The 17,729-nt window shown below is 41.9% G+C and overlaps 1 protein-coding gene across 4 annotated transcripts in view; it reads left to right on the forward strand.

Moving 5' to 3' along the window:
- Positions 1–17,707, forward strand: part of slc23a2 (solute carrier family 23 member 2) — a 32,191-nt gene extending 14,484 nt beyond the window's left edge. For all 4 annotated transcript variants that reach the window (XM_017412462.3, XM_017412460.3, XM_017412461.3 and 1 more), the window contains 12 exons: positions 277–393; positions 1,933–2,090; positions 5,059–5,147; positions 5,349–5,416; positions 7,183–7,364; positions 8,449–8,569; positions 9,229–9,385; positions 10,258–10,405; positions 10,482–10,587; positions 10,749–11,016; positions 11,690–11,785; positions 12,334–17,707. In XM_017412462.3, the coding sequence (XP_017267951.1) occupies positions 277–393; positions 1,933–2,090; positions 5,059–5,147; positions 5,349–5,416; positions 7,183–7,364; positions 8,449–8,569; positions 9,229–9,385; positions 10,258–10,405; positions 10,482–10,587; positions 10,749–11,016; positions 11,690–11,785; positions 12,334–12,617 (1,794 nt within the window). In that variant the 3' untranslated portion in view covers positions 12,618–17,707. The remainder of the gene's footprint in view (positions 1–276; positions 394–1,932; positions 2,091–5,058; positions 5,148–5,348; positions 5,417–7,182; positions 7,365–8,448; positions 8,570–9,228; positions 9,386–10,257; positions 10,406–10,481; positions 10,588–10,748; positions 11,017–11,689; positions 11,786–12,333) is intronic.
- The last annotated feature ends 22 nt before the right edge of the window (positions 17,708–17,729 follow it).

Below are 17,729 nucleotides of genomic sequence, written 5' to 3' on the forward strand. Positions count from 1 at the left end.
CTTGGCTCTCCTGTCAGGGACGGTGCGTTTTTCTCTCACGGAACCAAATTTGTTTTCGCTGCCTTGTCAGTTTTTATGATCTCAGTTTTATTTATTTATTTTTATTTGTAAAGCTTCCTCCCTCACGCTCAGACCTGCTTATCTCAAAGCAACTGTTCTTTCCTCTCCTTTTATGCAGCTAAATCCTAACAAAATGCATTATTCTGTTGCCTTTTAAACACATCAGAGACGTTACTGTGAAGGTATTTATGATGCTTCCTCCTCCTCCTTGTGCAGAGCTCGATTTCGGAGACCCTTGACAGCACAGACAGCGTGGACGCACGGAGGATGGATATGATCTATACCATTGAAGACACCCCACCCTGGTACCTGTGTGTGTTTTTAGGCTTGCAGGTAAATCTACGCACGGACACCACCACCCCCACTCGATCCATATAACGTGGCTTTGTGGGATCCTTTTATTGCCTCGTACATGTCACCTCAAGTTCAGGGCTTTTCTTCTCACATTATTCATGACACGGCTTGAAGCCAAACACAAAAGCTGGGTTTACTTCCTGTAGTTGCCAAGCTGCCGGTTCAGAGAGTTGATGTTCCCACCGAGCGACCGGCAGCGTGTTTGTGTCCGACTCCGGACTATTGTCATGTGTCAGCCCTCATTAGCTCTGAGTCACTGTTCGAAAGAGATCATTCTGTGAGTGGATGGCGTATGTCACCACATGAAAAAATGTTGCGTTAATGCTGAGCTGTGTCAGTGCTCGACCAGAAAAAACCCACACAATGGCTCCCAGCTGTAATTATCATTACCTAAACCAAATGCATCATGGAATCAAGTCAAATCTGCTGCTTTAAAAGGAAAGATTTGTGTCAATTATTGTGACTAAACACTGACATTAGACCAGCGGTGACCAAACTTATTGACACATGCACCAAAATAGTCTGACTCAAAACACACATTATTAAACCAAAAGTACTCAGTTCCTTCCATTTGTTGAGTCGATTGTTTTTTGGTTTTTTTGTTATGCTTGGAAAGTACATTTTAGTCTACTCTCTGAAACAAACACGTAATTACAGTCACATCACAGTCTCAGGCTCAGGTGGTCCGACCCTTAAAGGTAAACTACCTGACAGTTTTATCAAAAAGACACCACTCGACTACGGATGGGCCGCCTTAAAATGGTGGTCGAAGCAACGAAAGAGTGGAGCTGGCAGTCGCTAAAACTGAAGGTTAGATTTGAAGAGATTCTAGTAAAGGTGATCGAATTATAAGTAAATTACACCCACTCCATATTCTCTTAATGAAATCCTATTTCCCTCTGTTGATGATTAAATACACAGCAGTTTTATTTTTCTTCAAAAACACTTGGTATATTTAACAAAGATTACACAAAACTCTACTTTTTGGGGGGAGTTTTGTGAGATTGGAATAAAAATGGTTGATTAAAGGCAAAATACTTAAATTGTACTTAATACAGCATATTTTAAGAAGATCTTTTTCATCATTTTTTTTTAAGAAACCTAAAAATGGTAAACATATCACCCTTAAAGTTGGCAATAAGTGTCCACCTGCATCAGCCTCTTAAGCCAACGGGTTAAAATGAGACCATTCTTTAATTGGAGTCGCAGGACGCACAGAATCACTCGTCGCCGCGCGTTAGACACCGCTGCGTTACGCTGTTACAGCAAGTTTAAACTGACAAACACACAAAACAGGAGGCTGATTGTTCTACAAGTTAGATAAGTAGATTAGTTTTAGTTTAGGCACAAAGAAAGCTCTTTGTGGATATGAGATCCCATCTACCACTGCATCCTATGAAGTTAGACTGTTTCTCAGCTCATATTTCATCAGTTATAATTTCATCACTGATTGGTGTATAGATACACACACACACACACACACACACCCTGACTCGGCGGCTTCTTCTCCTCCTCCAGCACTACCTGACCTGTTTCAGTGGAACGATCGCCGTTCCGTTTCTCCTCTCCGAGGCCATGTGCGTCGGCTTCGACCAGTGGGCCACCAGCCAGCTGATAGGGACCATCTTCTTCTGCGTGGGGATCACCACCCTGCTGCAGACCACACTGGGCTGCCGGTACGACCACACACACGTTTAATAACCCGTTTACAGACAAACACCGAACAGCTGAATTGTGTTTTCTGACATAACTCCTTTGGTCATTTCTTTTCAAACCTTGAAGCCGTTTCTTTGCCTTTAAGTGGTACCTAATGACGACAAAGGCCTTTCACATCACGAGGTTCCTCTTTCACTACCATTCCTCTTTGTGTCACCGTTTGTCTTGCGAACACAAAGTATTAAATCCTCTTTAAGTTCCTCGTTTTGTTCATGTGACCGCCGTTGTCCCGGAGGATCAAGACTTCCTCTTTGAGGAGGAGAGAAAGCACACAATCGAAATGTCACCCCTGAACTGGAAAGCAAAATAAAAGCCCAGAAACTAAACACGTGAGACTGATGGCGCGCAGTGAAGCTGGAAAGAAGAACTCCGAGGTGACGGAAACCACAAACCTTTACTCGCGGGAGAATCTTTGGAAGATCAACTTTGACAAGCACGTTCTTGTCAGGAGTGCGCCTGACAGATCTGACCTACTTCTTTCATTTCTGTTGATCTCACCTGTTTGTTTTTACAAATACACATTTCCAGTTCATGCAGTGCCGTGTGTCCTACATCCTCTGTTTAAATGCAGAGGGTCAACCTTTTATTGATGTTGAATATGAAATAAATTCACTAAAACATTTTTGGAATTGTGACAGAGCCTAGTACACCTCAGTAGACTTAAATAATAATTAAAAAAACCCTATATAGGTACTAATTCTGGCATACAGAAGCCAAATAGGTGCTTTGATATTTCCCTTTTTTGGACCTGTGATATAAAAAAGCAGGAAAACACAAAGAGATGATAGTTGATTTGTAATCTGGAGCTGGATTTCTGGGATTTTTTACACATTTCTCAGTTATAAAACGCCGTTAAACTGCAATAAAACGATCACATGCGTCACTGCACACCATTTTTTTTTATTATTATTATTATTCATCAAAGCACTGATATTGACGACGAAGACGTGGAAAAAGTAGGACATGTCTCTGCCTTCCGATGATTCGACTTTCGACTTTCCTGCCAAGACTGCTGCAGCTCAGCGACCGTAATGAGCCGATAACAATCTGTTCTGACAAGATTAAAAAAATACGATCCTCCTTTTTATGAGAGCAAAATAACACCTGATGCCAGTATCGATCAAATGAATAAAAAAAACTAGCTGGTTATGAAACTTGGATTCATCACATTATTAACGAGCAGCGTGTGAAAGAGGGAGTTTATCATAAAATAACAGTAAACTACAGGTGAGCAGACATGTTTGTAAGCGGTAAAAGGTGTTTTCACTTTGATACCGTGTCCCCATTTTGCACAGTTAACCTCAGGTTATGTGGTGCTAAAACACTGACATGTCAGATAAAAATGTAGATTAAGCTCAGGAAGGCCAGAGCCCTCTGTTGGACCTCAGATCAAACTGCTTTAAACGTTCACTCTTTAAAAAATGGCTTTGCAGTCGTTTCATTTTTTCTCAATTAAAACTAAAAACAGGAAGTGCTAGGATGCTCGGCAATCTTTTAGTTAAACTGTCAACTTTCTGAAAAAAGGGATAAACATTCAAAAATACAGCAAACTTGCAATGTTTTTATTTTTAGGCCCAGAGATGGTAAGTTTTAGTCTCCAGTCTGGGAACCAGTTCTGATAATTGTAGTAGATTCTGTTTTAACAAACAAAGTTCACATTTTTAAACTCCGTCTGTGATATTTGTTTTCATATCTGCAGTAGGAAAGGTGATTCACCACCTTAATGTCAAGTCTTTATAAAGTTTGAGACAGTTTTTATATTCCTGATGCAGATTTTACAATCAGTAACAAATAATGAAAGCCTTATCTGGGCTGTCTGAGGTGTGTAAAATACAATTTATATTTGTTCTATTTTATTCAGTTTCAGTTTCCAAAGTTAACTATGTAGGTTAGAGAGAATAAAATGACGTTTCTTATTATAAAGCAATTTGTGTTTCTACAAGTGTCAGAAATAAACTTTGAGGATGTTGGCTCCCAAGTTGGGAGTTCTTTAAGCTCTCACGCTCTCTGATTCAGCTCGTCCCTGTTTTCTAACGTAAACAAGAAGACATTCTGGTCCTGGCTTTATCATTAGTGGGGTTGCTGTCACACCAGCAGCCCGCTCGCCGAGGCAGAGCTGAAATGAGGGGAAGGACGGAGTTTATCCGTCCATCTCTCTGAGGATTACCGACTCCAGAGAAATGTCAGTGAGGAAACGGGAATCTGTGCTGCTTTCGTCCTTTATCTGCACACAGACCATACAGTTTGACATGGCTGCATGTTTTTCATGCTCTGTCCACCATATTTGATGTGAAATTAAAGAATAATAATTTCCAGGTTTAAATGCCAAATCTTGACTTTAATTTTACCGCTTTCATATGTAAGTAGAGCTTTTTAAAGTTTACTTTATGGACTGTTAATAATCCACTAAATGTCATCCAGGCCCAGAGGATTTGGACTGATGATGCAGTGAATTCATTCATTCGTCCCTTTTTATATTTTGAGCTTCTCCTACTGTTATTGCCTCTTTATCTCGAATTTAAGTTGTCACAATGAGAACATTTCTACTTGAAACACTACAAAAGGAGAAAGATTATTATGTTTTGACAGTTTTTCTTAATTAACTTTGTGAATTGGTTGAATTTTAATCTCATGGCATAGGTTAGTTTGGACCAAAGAGGAAAAAGAAATGAAGAAATTAATCTATTTTTATAATTCTGAGGGGTGTTGAAACATTTGCACACTGGTAAAGGATTTTATGCAGCTTGAGCCACAGATCCTTGTAGCACAGACCTCCGTGAAGACTCTCTCAGGCTACACAACCACCGGCATTCATAAAATGGAAAGAATGGCTCACAGGAATAACATGAACTCCATGTTGTTGACAACAGCTCTGCGTGGCAATATTACATTTTCTGAGCAGAGATTTTCTTGTTGTTGTTTTTTTAGGTTGCCTTTGTTCCAGGCAAGTGCGTTTGCTTTTCTCGCCCCGGCCAGAGCCATCCTGTCTTTGGACAAATGGAAGTGTAACAGCACAGGTAACACATTTACCCCCCGGTCTCCTCATATATTGTCGCGATACGAACTGTGTTTTATTACAGCTTCTGTTTATGACCGATCCCAAACGCTCTCAGCAGCAAAAGCCTAAAACCAGATCAGTTTGTATTGGTCTGTATTTGTAAACTGCATGCGTTTCGTCATTTAACGACACTCTCTTCTTTGTGTTTTAACGTGAACAGATCGCCCACTGCTGAACGGGACGGAGCTCCTTCATACGGAGCACATCTGGCACCCCAGGATACGGGAGGTGAGGCGAACAGACAGATGAAGCATTGTTGTGGGCTCGGAGAAGAAGTTTTATAACTAACAAATACCTTTCTACTGTAAAACATGTCCTTATGGAAGGCAGGTTAGATTACGGGGTGTCTTTGAACCTAACATTTGAGTGATTTATACTTTTTTTTTTTTTTTTAAATTCCCCAATAAGGAAATCTGCCTGGATGTCCCTGTGGGTTTGGCTCTGTATGACAGATGCTGTTAATTTGTGTTAACCTTTTCAGCTTTGCGTAAACTGGTTCAGTAATTGTTCTTTATGTGACGTGAGTGAGACAAAACTCAATCAGGCCAAATCAGATTTTAAAAACGTGCGGTGGGGTGGGGGAGGGTAGGACGTACCTGCGCTAAAAGGCGACTTAACGGGATTATCGACTAGAACATTGGTTCTGTTATCACATCTCACCCAGCCGCGATGATGACAGCTTCTGGTCGATTTTGATTTAGAAACGTGGTTCACATTTTGTTTGGCTAAAAGGAAAAAGAGAAGCTGGGTGTGTACAAGGTTTCCTTCAGGTTGTTGCTAGAAGAAGTTGTGCTGATTCGCTGCTGAAAAGCAAATATTTATTATAAATGACTCAGTCCAGGAGTGTAGTTACAGATCAGATTATCACCTCATTTAACTCATTTTGTCTGAAGCTCAAAGACCTGCTATTTGTTTTCTTATTTTCTGTCAAATATTTAACATTACATGTTGGCTATTAATTTTAACTCTAGCTAAAATATAAAAAAAAACGTCCATCCATACTTCCATTTTCTGCTATTTATCTGTGGAGACATCAGGTTTAGAGAAACCAGGACACCCCCCCCCTCCCCACAAACACTCTCCAGCTCCTTTTTTGGTGATTCTAAGGTGTTCTCAGGCCAAAGACCGTATATAATCCCTCCGAGTTCTGGGTCTCCTCCACAGGGAGGTGACCTCAACTGAGTGCTTTCGATGCAGAGGAGCAGCGGCTCTACTTTGAGCTCCACACTTTATCTCTAAGGTGAGGAGCCTCATCTCTTATTGCCAAGCCGCCCTACAGAGGAGCACCATTTGAGCCGCTTGCATCCAGGATCTCATTCTTTCGGTCGTACCACATGACCATTAAAATGCAGACAAACCAGTAAATTGAGAACTTTGCCTTTCACCACCTGTCCTGCCGGTCCGTCACTCGTGAACAGGAAGCCCAGGAACCCTGAACTCTTCAGCTGGAGGCAAAGACTCACCCCCCGACCCGGAGGGAACGCTCCACCTTTTTCTGGTTGAGAACGGCGGCCTCAGACTTAAAGCTCAGGCTTGTGACAGATCTGAAGAACTGGTCTCTAGAGCTTTGTTGTAAACATTTTATTTTTACTCTCGTACAGATCTGATATGTCCTCATTACAAACACCCAAAAATACAATGTTCCTACAGAATAAATGCATAATTATAACAGGTTTTTAATGCACTTCAGCCTAACAAAACCTAACACTAAAGTACTGATCATTTACAATCATGAGATGACTGAAATGTTTTTTTAATTTATTTTTTGCTACATTACAGATGATATTTTCTCTGCACTTATAGAAATTATTTTTATTTGGCACAAAATAAGCAATTAATGTGAAGATCATGAAGTAATTGGTCATTATCTTGTCAGTTTTTTCGTTTTTTTTTTGTTGTCATTCACTCATTTGGCCTTTTTCTTCCATGCTGTACATCATGGGTTTGTTTTAACGACCTTTTGTTTGTTTGTTTTTTGTCTCCACAATTTCCAGATCCAAGGTGCGATCATCGTATCTTCCCTGATCGAGGTGTTCATCGGAGCTCTGGGTCTGCCTGGGATGCTGTTGAAGTACATCGGGCCCCTGACGATCACCCCCACCGTGGCCCTCATCGGCTTGTCGGGCTTCCAGGCGGCAGGCGAGAGGGCCGGCAAACACTGGGGCATCGCTATGCTGTAAGCGCAGATGCTCGTGCAAAGAGATGCACTTCTTATCGTCAGTAAAGATGTTTTAACGCTCCTGAAGCCCTCAGAAGAGAGAGAGAGGTCGAGAAGCTCCTTTAACTTTGAGTCAGTTTGGGGTTAAAGCAATATTCTGCAAAAATAACTAAACCTCTTGTTTGTGTTGAAGTGAGAGAGGTCAGTAATTATTTTTAGTGTTGATTTAAAGTGAAACATCAGTCAGCTGCTGTAGTTTCTTTGTGTTTTCACGTCTTTTCTTTGTTAAAACCCAGATGAACATATGTCTGTAGGTAACAGGTGAAGTTAATGCTAATCGCATTACCTTTTTAATGGTGTTTTCAGTGTTAAGTTAGCATCTATGCTAGTTGTTGGTCAGCAGCCTGTGATGAATAGAGTTTTTTGTGTAAAATAAGCTGTATTCATTTCAGTTTGTGAATACGTTTTTTCTATTTTTGTGTTTTGGATAAACGCCTACTCTCCTCCTCGTGTTTGTTCTCAAACCTAATGGTTGCAGATATTTGAGACGCATTGACAGTCGTTTTATAATCTCATCTCAGCCCTTTTGAATCGTAATCGAATCACGATGGTGCTTAAAGTTCCCCACCCCTGATCTGAAGTAGTTATAGCTTCATATAGTGTCATTGTAATGTTTTGTCCATATTTAGAAAGATAGTTGACTTACTGTAACAATAAGTGCTTTCCTTTTATGGAGAACATCACTGAAAGTGAACAGATTGGGCGATGAAGCCTGTGAAGCTACAGAGAACGAATGCGAGCAGCTGGGATACTGAGGTGGCGTGACATTAGGCCCTGCTGCGTCATGGCTGTTTGCTGAAGAGCCTCTCCTCTCGCTCCACAGGGACGGAGGATATGTGCCTGTAATTGCCACCGATTTCTCAGGCAGTTAGGATAATTGATTAGCTCTGAAGCCTCTAGAGGCTCAGCGCGACACATTCAGGCTAAATCTAAATGGAGCATCTTCTGGCAGGTCCTATTGTTTCCCTCACAGGGAAATGAGCAGAAGAAATGAAAAGGCGCCGTTTTCCGACTGTGATCCACCAAATCTTTGTGTCCGCAGGACTATATTCTTGGTGCTGCTCTTCTCTCAGTACGCCAGGAACGTTCAGTTCCCCCTGCCGATCTACAAAGCCAAGAAGGGCTGGACCTCCTACCGGCTGCAGGTTTTCAAAATGTTTCCTGTAAGTTTCAGCTTCGCTCCTTTCTCACAAACTGTGTCTAAAGTCCCCTCTCGTAGTCTTAACGTTCTTCTTAACGTTCTTCTTACTTTGACTGATTTAATGTTGCGTTCCAAGAAAAAATGCAATTATTCACCAGAGCTAATCTCATTGTCCCCGGGAGGTGTTTGAGTGGTGTGTAAATCGGTCTCTCTTTTTTTGTTGTTTTTTTTTTTTTAACACTGTGCAGATCAGATAATTAAAGACATCACTGTTCCCTGTCTGACTGATTTACACGTCTCATCAAAAAAGGCCTCCCAGCGCTCGTTTGTTTTCCATTTAAAACGTTAAAACGTAACCTTGGAAACTGGCAACAAGCCGCAGCACTTTAAAAAGCAGCAATCGCCTGCAGAAAATCTTGTTGAACATTATCTGGGAAAACAATAGATTTTGTCTTCCGTACAGTAAATTTGTAGTGATGCCAACTTCGGCTTGTGTTGTTGAACCAGGAGGCGACACAAGAATGAGATGTTTGACCAAATTCAAGCTTTTTATCCCCCCTAGTCATGGCTCGTATGATTATGATGAATTCAACATTTCTTCAGTGGATAAAAGAGCTGAAGTGTTCAGGTTTAAAACTTGCGATTTTAACGGTTTATTGCTTCTCTTCTTCCTGCACCCAGATCATCATGGCCATCCTGGTATCGTGGTTCTTGTGTTTCATCTTCACTGTAACCGACGTTTTCCCGCCGGAGGAGGACAAGTACGGTTTCTACGCTCGCACAGATGCTCGCCAGGGAATTCTCACAGTCGCCCCGTGGTTTAAGATCCCCTATCCCTGTAAGCATGTTGATGATGGAGGGGAACGTTGTGCCTCCAGGTTGTGGATCTTTTGCCTTTGAATTTGCCTTGGCTCCGCTGTAATTCAGGAGGATACCAGAGAGGTGGCAGTTTCAGGAATATGTTCCAAACCAACAGAAACCATTAAATCCTGGGTTTGCTGTCAGTTTCGGGACATGATATAACATGTCAAAACAAACAAATTCCTTTTTTAGTTTAGTTTTTGCAGCTTTGAGACACTGAACTCCACTGGGGTCCTGTCTTCTGTAAGACTGTGTGCTTTAAGACCAGCTCTGCCTGCTGCAGACAGATTCTACTCTTCTTACAGTCTGAGACCTGCATGCAGTTTAACCACAAAGTTTGTGCTGTTTACCTCTTTTGTTGCAACTCAAAGATTAAATCAAAGCCAAGTCAACGTGAGGTAATGTGCTCTTATGTAACGACTGATGCAAAGGGCTCAACAACGCTGATTTAATAGTTTGAAACTCAGGTTAAGTTTGTCAACCTCAGCTTCTGTAGCTTGAGTCATTTCTCTAAATGGTAGCTTTGCACCAGTTAAATATAAAACCTCTAATTTGTTATTCTTGGGCTCACAAGACTTTAAGCAAAATACTGTTTAAGCATTTCAGCTTGTTTTGTTCTTCAGGACTATGTAATTAGGTGTTAAAGGCAAAACAAAAAAGCAAGAGTGATTTTTTTTTTTTCCCACATAAAATCAGTTTGGGTTTCGATAAAGACGGGGATTCTGGGTTTTTCTGCGGTTTTCACATCAGGCTGACGGTCTGGATGGCTCTCAGATGTGCATAATAAACGCTGTCGTTGTACTGTTACAGGCTGTCCTCAGCTGTGATCGTTCTGTTTTACCTCCGCAGTCCAGTGGGGCGCTCCCACGGTGACGGCCGCGGGCGTGATCGGCATGCTGAGCGCCGTGGTGGCCAGCATCATCGAGTCGATAGGGGACTACTACGCCTGTGCCCGCCTCTCGTGTGCCCCGCCGCCTCCCATCCACGCCATCAACCGGTAAGCAACCTGCTTGTGTCGCGGGCGGTCCACTGCGGGTGCGTCACTTAACGCCGCTCTTCCTCCGTCTCTTCAGGGGGATATTTGTAGAAGGTATTTCCTGTGTGCTGGACGGCGTTTTCGGGACGGGAAATGGATCCACTTCCTCGAGCCCAAACATAGGTGTTCTCGGAATCACAAAGGTAAAATGCCACTGCTTTCATGTCTGATTTATCTTTGTGTTGCTTTTAAAGGCCTGAATCAGTGCAGCTGTTGTCACTTAATCACACAACAACAATGGGGTCAGTCTGTACATGTGTTTCCACTTTCTGCACCGTTAACTTCTCTCCTGTTGGTCCTTCAGGTGGGCAGCAGGCGTGTGATCCAGTACGGCGCCGCCATGATGCTGCTGCTGGGCCTCGTGGGTAAATTCAGCGCCCTGTTTGCCTCGCTGCCGGACCCGGTTCTGGGAGCTTTGTTCTGCACCTTGTTTGGAATGATCACAGCCGTGGGACTGTCCAACCTGCAGTTCGTCGACCTCAACTCCTCCAGGAACCTCTTCGTTTTAGGTTTCTCCATCTTCTTCGGCCTGATGCTGCCGAGCTACCTCAAACAGAACCCGCTGGTCACCGGTGAGTCCTGGAGAACCCTTCGGTTCCTTCAGGGAGCTTCAGCTTCTTTTATTTTTATTGTTTTGACAGGAGTGACAGTAAACCATGACGATTTCTGGGTTTTGCTTCAAATTAAATGTGCCCATTGACTGACTAGATATTTAAATATTCTCTCTAGCTGCAGTTCTTTCTGACCTTTTGAGAGATTTAATAAAGAAACTGGACTTCACTCTGGTTGTTAACAGTTTCTTAAACAAATGATTCCCAAAGTTGTGGTCAAACGTGGGTCACCCAACACCAAGTAGGGGTCCTTTAGATAATCTCCAGATATCAACTTACAATTAAAAACTTAGTTTTTATGCAAATATTTGTACCATAATTGTTACAGCGACTAGAAGTACAAGCCCTTTTTTTAGGGTCATTTCCATTTTTGGATATTTAAAAAGCCAACAGATGGGCTCACACACGTTTGTCAGTTTTATTTTATGGGTCGGAAGCTGAAGAGTTTGGAAACGACGTAGAGAAAAACTGTCCACCTTCTGTTTTTAATAAACCCTGAAAAAAAATCCTGTTTTTTTTTTTTCGTCATCTGCTGGAAACGCTGGAAATGTTTAAACCAAATAAACCTTTTACCTCAGCTGACTTCAGGTCAGTTTGAAATCCTGACCTTTTTTCCTTTTTTTATCCCTCGCAGGCATCGTTGAAATCGATCAAGTCCTGAACGTGCTGCTCACCACCGCCATGTTTGTTGGAGGTTGCGCTGCCTTTATTCTGGACAACACCATCCCTGGTAAAATCCTTCAGCCACTCATGAGGGACGCTTGAGGGCAGTTATTACAGGATAATAGTAGTTTGGCACACACTCAACTATTCAAAGGAGTAAAACTGATGTCAGTGTGGCTGCTGAGCTGGTTTTATGTAAAAAGGCAGAACATCGGGTTGGTTATTATTCAAACTCCCCACCAGTCAAAAATAAATATCTAATTGAAATTTATTCTGAATATAAAGACAATTTTAGCCTCAATTTGAAAAATCAAAAAGTTCATTTTTCACTTTTTCTAAGACGGTTCATTGGGATTTCTGCTTCTGGAAACATTAAATAGAGGCAACAGAGGGCATAAACATTTATAAATCGTTATTTCTCCTCGTTCTCAGCATGGCAAACTGCAACACATCTTAGGCTTCTGTTAAAAAGCTGGACTAAATCACTGAAGGGCTTTTTTTGTTTGTTTTCATACATCAGCAGCTGATGACTTGGGTAGATCTGTGTTGGTTTGGGTTCAAACCTTTAAAATGTTAGGACCTTATTGTCTGATTTTCTTTCTTTCTTACCCTCAGGTACTCCTGAAGAACGGGGCATCAGGAAGCTGAAGCGCGGCGGCGGCCTCAGCTCAGCCGAACTGGAAGGAATGAGATCCTACGACCTGCCGTTTGGGATGGACTTCTTCAACCGACACGCAGTTTTCAAGTACATCCCCATCAGCCCCGTGTTCGCAGGCTACCGCTGGGGGCGGCTGCAGGACGGCAGCAGGAACAGGAAGGGACCTGGGGAGGCGGGGAAGGGAGGAGGAGGAGGAGCGGGCGGGGAGGGAAGCACCAGACTTGGGGAGAGCCGGGTATAGCCCATGAACTGGAGAGATTTGTAAAGTGGCTGAATCTGGGAGCAAGGGATGGTACACTAAGATAAAATGATGGGAGAGTGGAACACAAAAGCTGCGCAGGATTGTGTGGAAGAAACGCCCCTGTCAGTACGTTTTTCTTAGGCTTGTGTCTTTTCCCTCTATGCTATTTTAAAGCATGCTATAGTTAGCCTCAGCATGCGTTAAACGATGTCACCACGCAGAGGCTAGTTGGTGTGTGTGTGTGTGTGTGTAGAGTATGCAGCAAGAGAGCTTTAATTTACTTCCAGGAGGAGACGGTTGGACGTCAGGTTCACCGACTCGAAACTGCTGCCAGCTAGTATCCTCCTCCCTCACACAAGTAATTTTGAAAAAGACCTTCTTCTACTACGAGCACATTAGAGTTGAGGATAATGTCTGTTATGCAACCACACCAGAGACGTGCGTGCACGCACACACACCAACGGCCTCCGTAGAACTAGCTTAAGCGCTATGATGCACGATACGGGGTCACGCAGACTGATGGGAGTAGTTTGCCAGGTGCCCGAAGCAATGCAAAGTGATTGTGAGATTTGTTTTTGCACTATCTGCCTCCTGAGTTTAAAACTAGAATGTTGCTTCACAGCTTTCCCCCCCTTTTTTTTTTTTCCTTCGAGCTTCACTGAAGGTAGTATCTCACCGGGCTGCGACTCGTTAATGGACAGTTCTTGTGTTGCGACGTCGGCCGGGGTTCTCGGTTTCCTCGCTTCAGTTGCCGGGGCTCGCAGTCTTGCTGCTTGAGTTGTGAGCACGTTCAAAAGAAAGTGTTTGCTTTTTTTTTTTTTTTTTGCCCCTTAAAACAGTCAGTTGTTGTGAATGTCTCCAGCACGTCTCAGGAGCTGTCTTTCCTGAAAACACGTTCACATCTAGATCGCAAACCAGATTTTCGCGTATTTTCTCTCAACATCGCGTCAACTTTAAGCCGCCAACTCGTCCCCAACAGTCTGCGCTCACTGAGATGCTACCTTTTGCTGCTCATCGCTCACTCATCGCTCCTCCGCTCACCTCACACTAAACAACCCCCACGTCTTTTGTTTTTTACATAGAGACCGCTAACGTTTCACAAGACGTCCCACAACGTCCGGGCAAAAAGGACCTCTGACGCTCCGGTTTACATCTCCTCGCTTATTCAAGTATTAAATTAATGGCTAACACTGAGGACGCCCGTCTAACCCGGCTGTTGGAAGGGATTTAATAATGTTTGTTTGGTGACACGTGTTGGCTCCTGCTGAACGTGTCTGCGACGCAGTGCGTTAATAAACGAGGCTTTTACTCACAGGAGGCTTGAAATGGTTAAAAAACAGAACGTCTGAGTCCTCGTCCTGCAGTGACTGCAGAGATTTCTGCTCCTCTGTCTGAGTTTCGTCTCAAAGCTTTTTATTTTATTTTTGGTGTCACCTCTGCTTGTTTTTAGCAGTGACCTCCTGCTGTCCGAGCTTGCTTGGCGTTTCCGTTGGCGTGTTTCCGGCGTAACTGTAGTTAGGATGGCAGTTTCCTTCGAGGTAAAGGGTCTCTCTTTCCCTTTCTGCGTCCCGACTGCGGCTGTTTCCTCTGACTTCATTGTGCCGATGACTTTCCCTCCCCTCGTTCACGCTGCTGTAACTAGTTTAACTGCTGGTATTTGTTCATGTCGATGTCTGAAGTTAGCAGCACCTTTTTATTTTATATTTATCCAATCTGGAGATATTCATCAAACCAAAACACAGAAAAATTCTCCTTTTATTTCGTATTTCCCCTCTTTGTTACAGAATACCAAAACTTTAAACATTGGCGTTTGTTGCTACTGATAAACCTCCCTACTTATCTCCTGTTATAGATATTTATTTATTTATAAGAAGAAATCTACCTTTCCTTTTGTTTTTAGCTGCAGGGTTCTACATCCCAACATGGGGCAGTGTTAAATTATGTTTGTGGGTTTACATTTTTACGTCTTGTAAAGACTCGTGTATTGATGATTTGCTTCTCTCAGCTGCAGACTCGGCATGTATTTTTTATTATTTTTATTTTTAGAGAATGTATGGGGCTTTTTGGTAAGAATTACTTCTATTTCATTCCATTTCTACTGTAGCAAGTTGCATTTAAAAGCAAGAGGTAAACACTTTAAATGTTAGACTAAATGATTAGTTTGGGTTTCAGAGTCGGGGCCTTTTGACTGCAACTAATTGCACATAAAACCAAGAAAACCCGGGTCAGAGCGGGTGGATCTTCATTAACCTGGACCCTAACATGTTAGTAGTTTCACTAGTATTACTGTTTTTGTTTACTGAGCAGAATAAAAGTGGTTGAATTTCTTTATATATTTTGTTGTATTTAGTATCTGATTGTTGATCCCGGATTGCTTTTTTTTAGTGACTCGGCTGGTTTGGTAACAACTTATTTTCTTCTCTTTTATCCAGTGGTGAGTTTTATTGCATTAAGGCTGTTTAGTCGTTTGAAGCTAGAGTAAAAATCTAACATTTGCACAGACATGGTCGCCTTTTTTCCTGCTAGATGTAATAGATTTGGTCTCAGTCGGTGTTTTGAATAGGCTGTTCGTAGTCATCAGAACTTAGTTACGATTTTATGCAAATCATTTCTTATTTATCCGTTTTGTGTAAGGATCATAGCCTGATTGAAAACCTTCAGAGGAGCAAATCATTGGCATTAAACTTTGGAATACAACGTCTGTTGTGGACAAAATTAATTTTTTTTTTATCGAACTCGACCCGAATCTTAACAGATGCTCGACACAAACCGTCTGGTAATGCTTATCGCCTGCCACCTTTCCTCTGCCAGAGCTTTAAACTAAAACCTGACAGAGTTGTAGCCGTTTTGGTCAGGCTTTGAAAAGGATGCCTCGCGCCGCCTCGTTCCAAATTCCAGCTCATTTCCTGTCGAACGGACCGAGTCAGAGCGGCTTCTCTGGAGGCTAAGGTTGATTAGCTGAGGCGGCCATCTTCAATTGGGTTTAAGTCCAGAAATATAACCAGCTGATGTACAGCCAATAATTACTTTTCGAGTTTCATTCATAACCATCTAGTGGCTCATGAGATATTTTGCTGACAGACAAACGGGGTTGGCTCCAACACTTAATGCCAAAGCTTTAAGCAGATGTTGCACATTAATCAGCTGCTACCGCTCCGAACTTTAGCTCGATATCTGAAATCGAGCTATTGCCATTTTTGTGTTTTTTCTAACGTCACTTAGCTGTGGCGGCCATCTTGAATCTAAAAGTTAATCAGTTGTAGACGCCAACCAAATGATCAGGTCTGAAAGTTTCACTCCGACCCGTTCAGCGATAAAATGAGATTTTTATTTTACTTTTTAATGGCAAAAACATAATCGCTCCACCTTCACCTTCAGACGATGAATATTACCTGTTGATAAACGGCTGATTGCTCTGATTCTTCTTACAGGTCTGTAAATATGAGGTCAACGTCATCAAACTGATCAGTGGAAATTTGAGACCAAGCAGGCTGGAAATCTGTTATTTAAAGGGGAAATGAAAAGTGTTTTGAAGCTAACATAAATCATTTCGAAAACGTTACACTATTTTAAAATTAATAATCAAAGATCAAAAAAATGACTAGGGTCTCTTCGGCGTTTTCTGTGATCACTCAGAAGTGACGTATTGACCACTGCAGTGTTTTATGATAGTGTTTAACTAAAGGAAAAACATGAAAACTCACTATTTTATATTTCATTTCATTTCCCCTTTAATAACCACTCAGATTGTTAAAATCTAAGCTGCGTTTGAGACAAATTTATATTAACCAAAAAGCATTAAAGTGACGGTAAAATCCACTCCTGTCTGATCATGTGACCGAATCTGTGCAAGTGTTGGATTTTAACTGGAGTCGAATCAAAGATTAAGTTGAATAAAACGATGATCCTGGATGAGACTTAAGAGACGTTTAGGTGCTGAAGGCGATGAATTGGACGGAGGCTGAGGGCCGAATCTCGCTTGTCCCCAGATTTAAACTTAAACGCATCATGAGCGATGTTATCGACTCACCTGCTGATGTTTCTGACTTTTGTTTTTGTTGCCCACGCTGCTACAGCAGCTTCTGGTCATCGTCTCATGTCTCCTCTCTGAGAGATAAAGAATGTCCTGTTTTTATTTTATAATTACTATTATTTTGACTTTTTTTTTAGTGGATAATTCAGCATCCTGCACAATAAGTGCCCCAGTTTCCTGTCTGACACACCGCAGCCTCTCCCATCACGTCGTCTCTCCTCTCATGATGTTCTGTCACGTTTGGTGTTCCTGTTTTTTCTCCTGGAGAGCTGTTTCTGTTTCCTCTTTGTGTTTCTGGATGCAGGAAGACGCTCGCCGGTCACCTTCCTAAGAGCCCGCTGAGTGAACCCGCCTTATTATCACATAACGTCTCGACGAGCACGAGTCGCGAATCTTCGGGCCTGAAAGCAGCCCTCCTCGGGGTTCCAACTCCCGACTCGAGTTTTTGACCTCCTGTTTTTATGTGTTGTTACAGAAGTAGCCCAGTTACGGTAAAATCAGACGGTTCTTCTGACATTTTAGCTCAGTTTAAACGTCCGATGGCTCTCAGGAAGGTGACCATGAGGTGCGTAACATTGATCCCTTTCTGTTATTTTGAAGGGGGGGACTCTGCCTGAGGATTATACTTCTGTGGAAAGTGTTTTTATGTTTTTTATACATCATTTTTATGTTTTTGCAAGCAGATATTTGTAAAAAAAAAATAAACAAAAAAAATCTACTTTTATTCTTAAATCATGCTGGAAAGTGCACCACTTTGTTGTGCTCGTTATTTAAAAAGTTAAGACGTTCGTCATCTGAGGTTTGATGAAATCTGCTGGACCTTTTTTTTTCATTTTTGTTTTTGTTGTATTTTTACTGTTTTCTGTTCATGTTACACATCACCAGTATGATTCAAAGAACAAGCTGAGAAACTTTAAATAGATGTAAAAACAAAAATAAAACATGTATATTTAATGTTGCCGAACACTCTGGAAGATCAACTGTGTCAACTAACTAACATTAAAATGATTTATTCTTTGTTCTTAAAATTATTTAATAAGATGTTACACAATCATTTCAGCTTTTTGTCTTTCTTTTTT

Source organism: Kryptolebias marmoratus, linkage group LG1 (genome assembly GCF_001649575.2).
Source record: "Kryptolebias marmoratus isolate JLee-2015 linkage group LG1, ASM164957v2, whole genome shotgun sequence".
NCBI classification, from domain to species: Eukaryota; Metazoa; Chordata; class Actinopteri; order Cyprinodontiformes; family Rivulidae; genus Kryptolebias; species Kryptolebias marmoratus.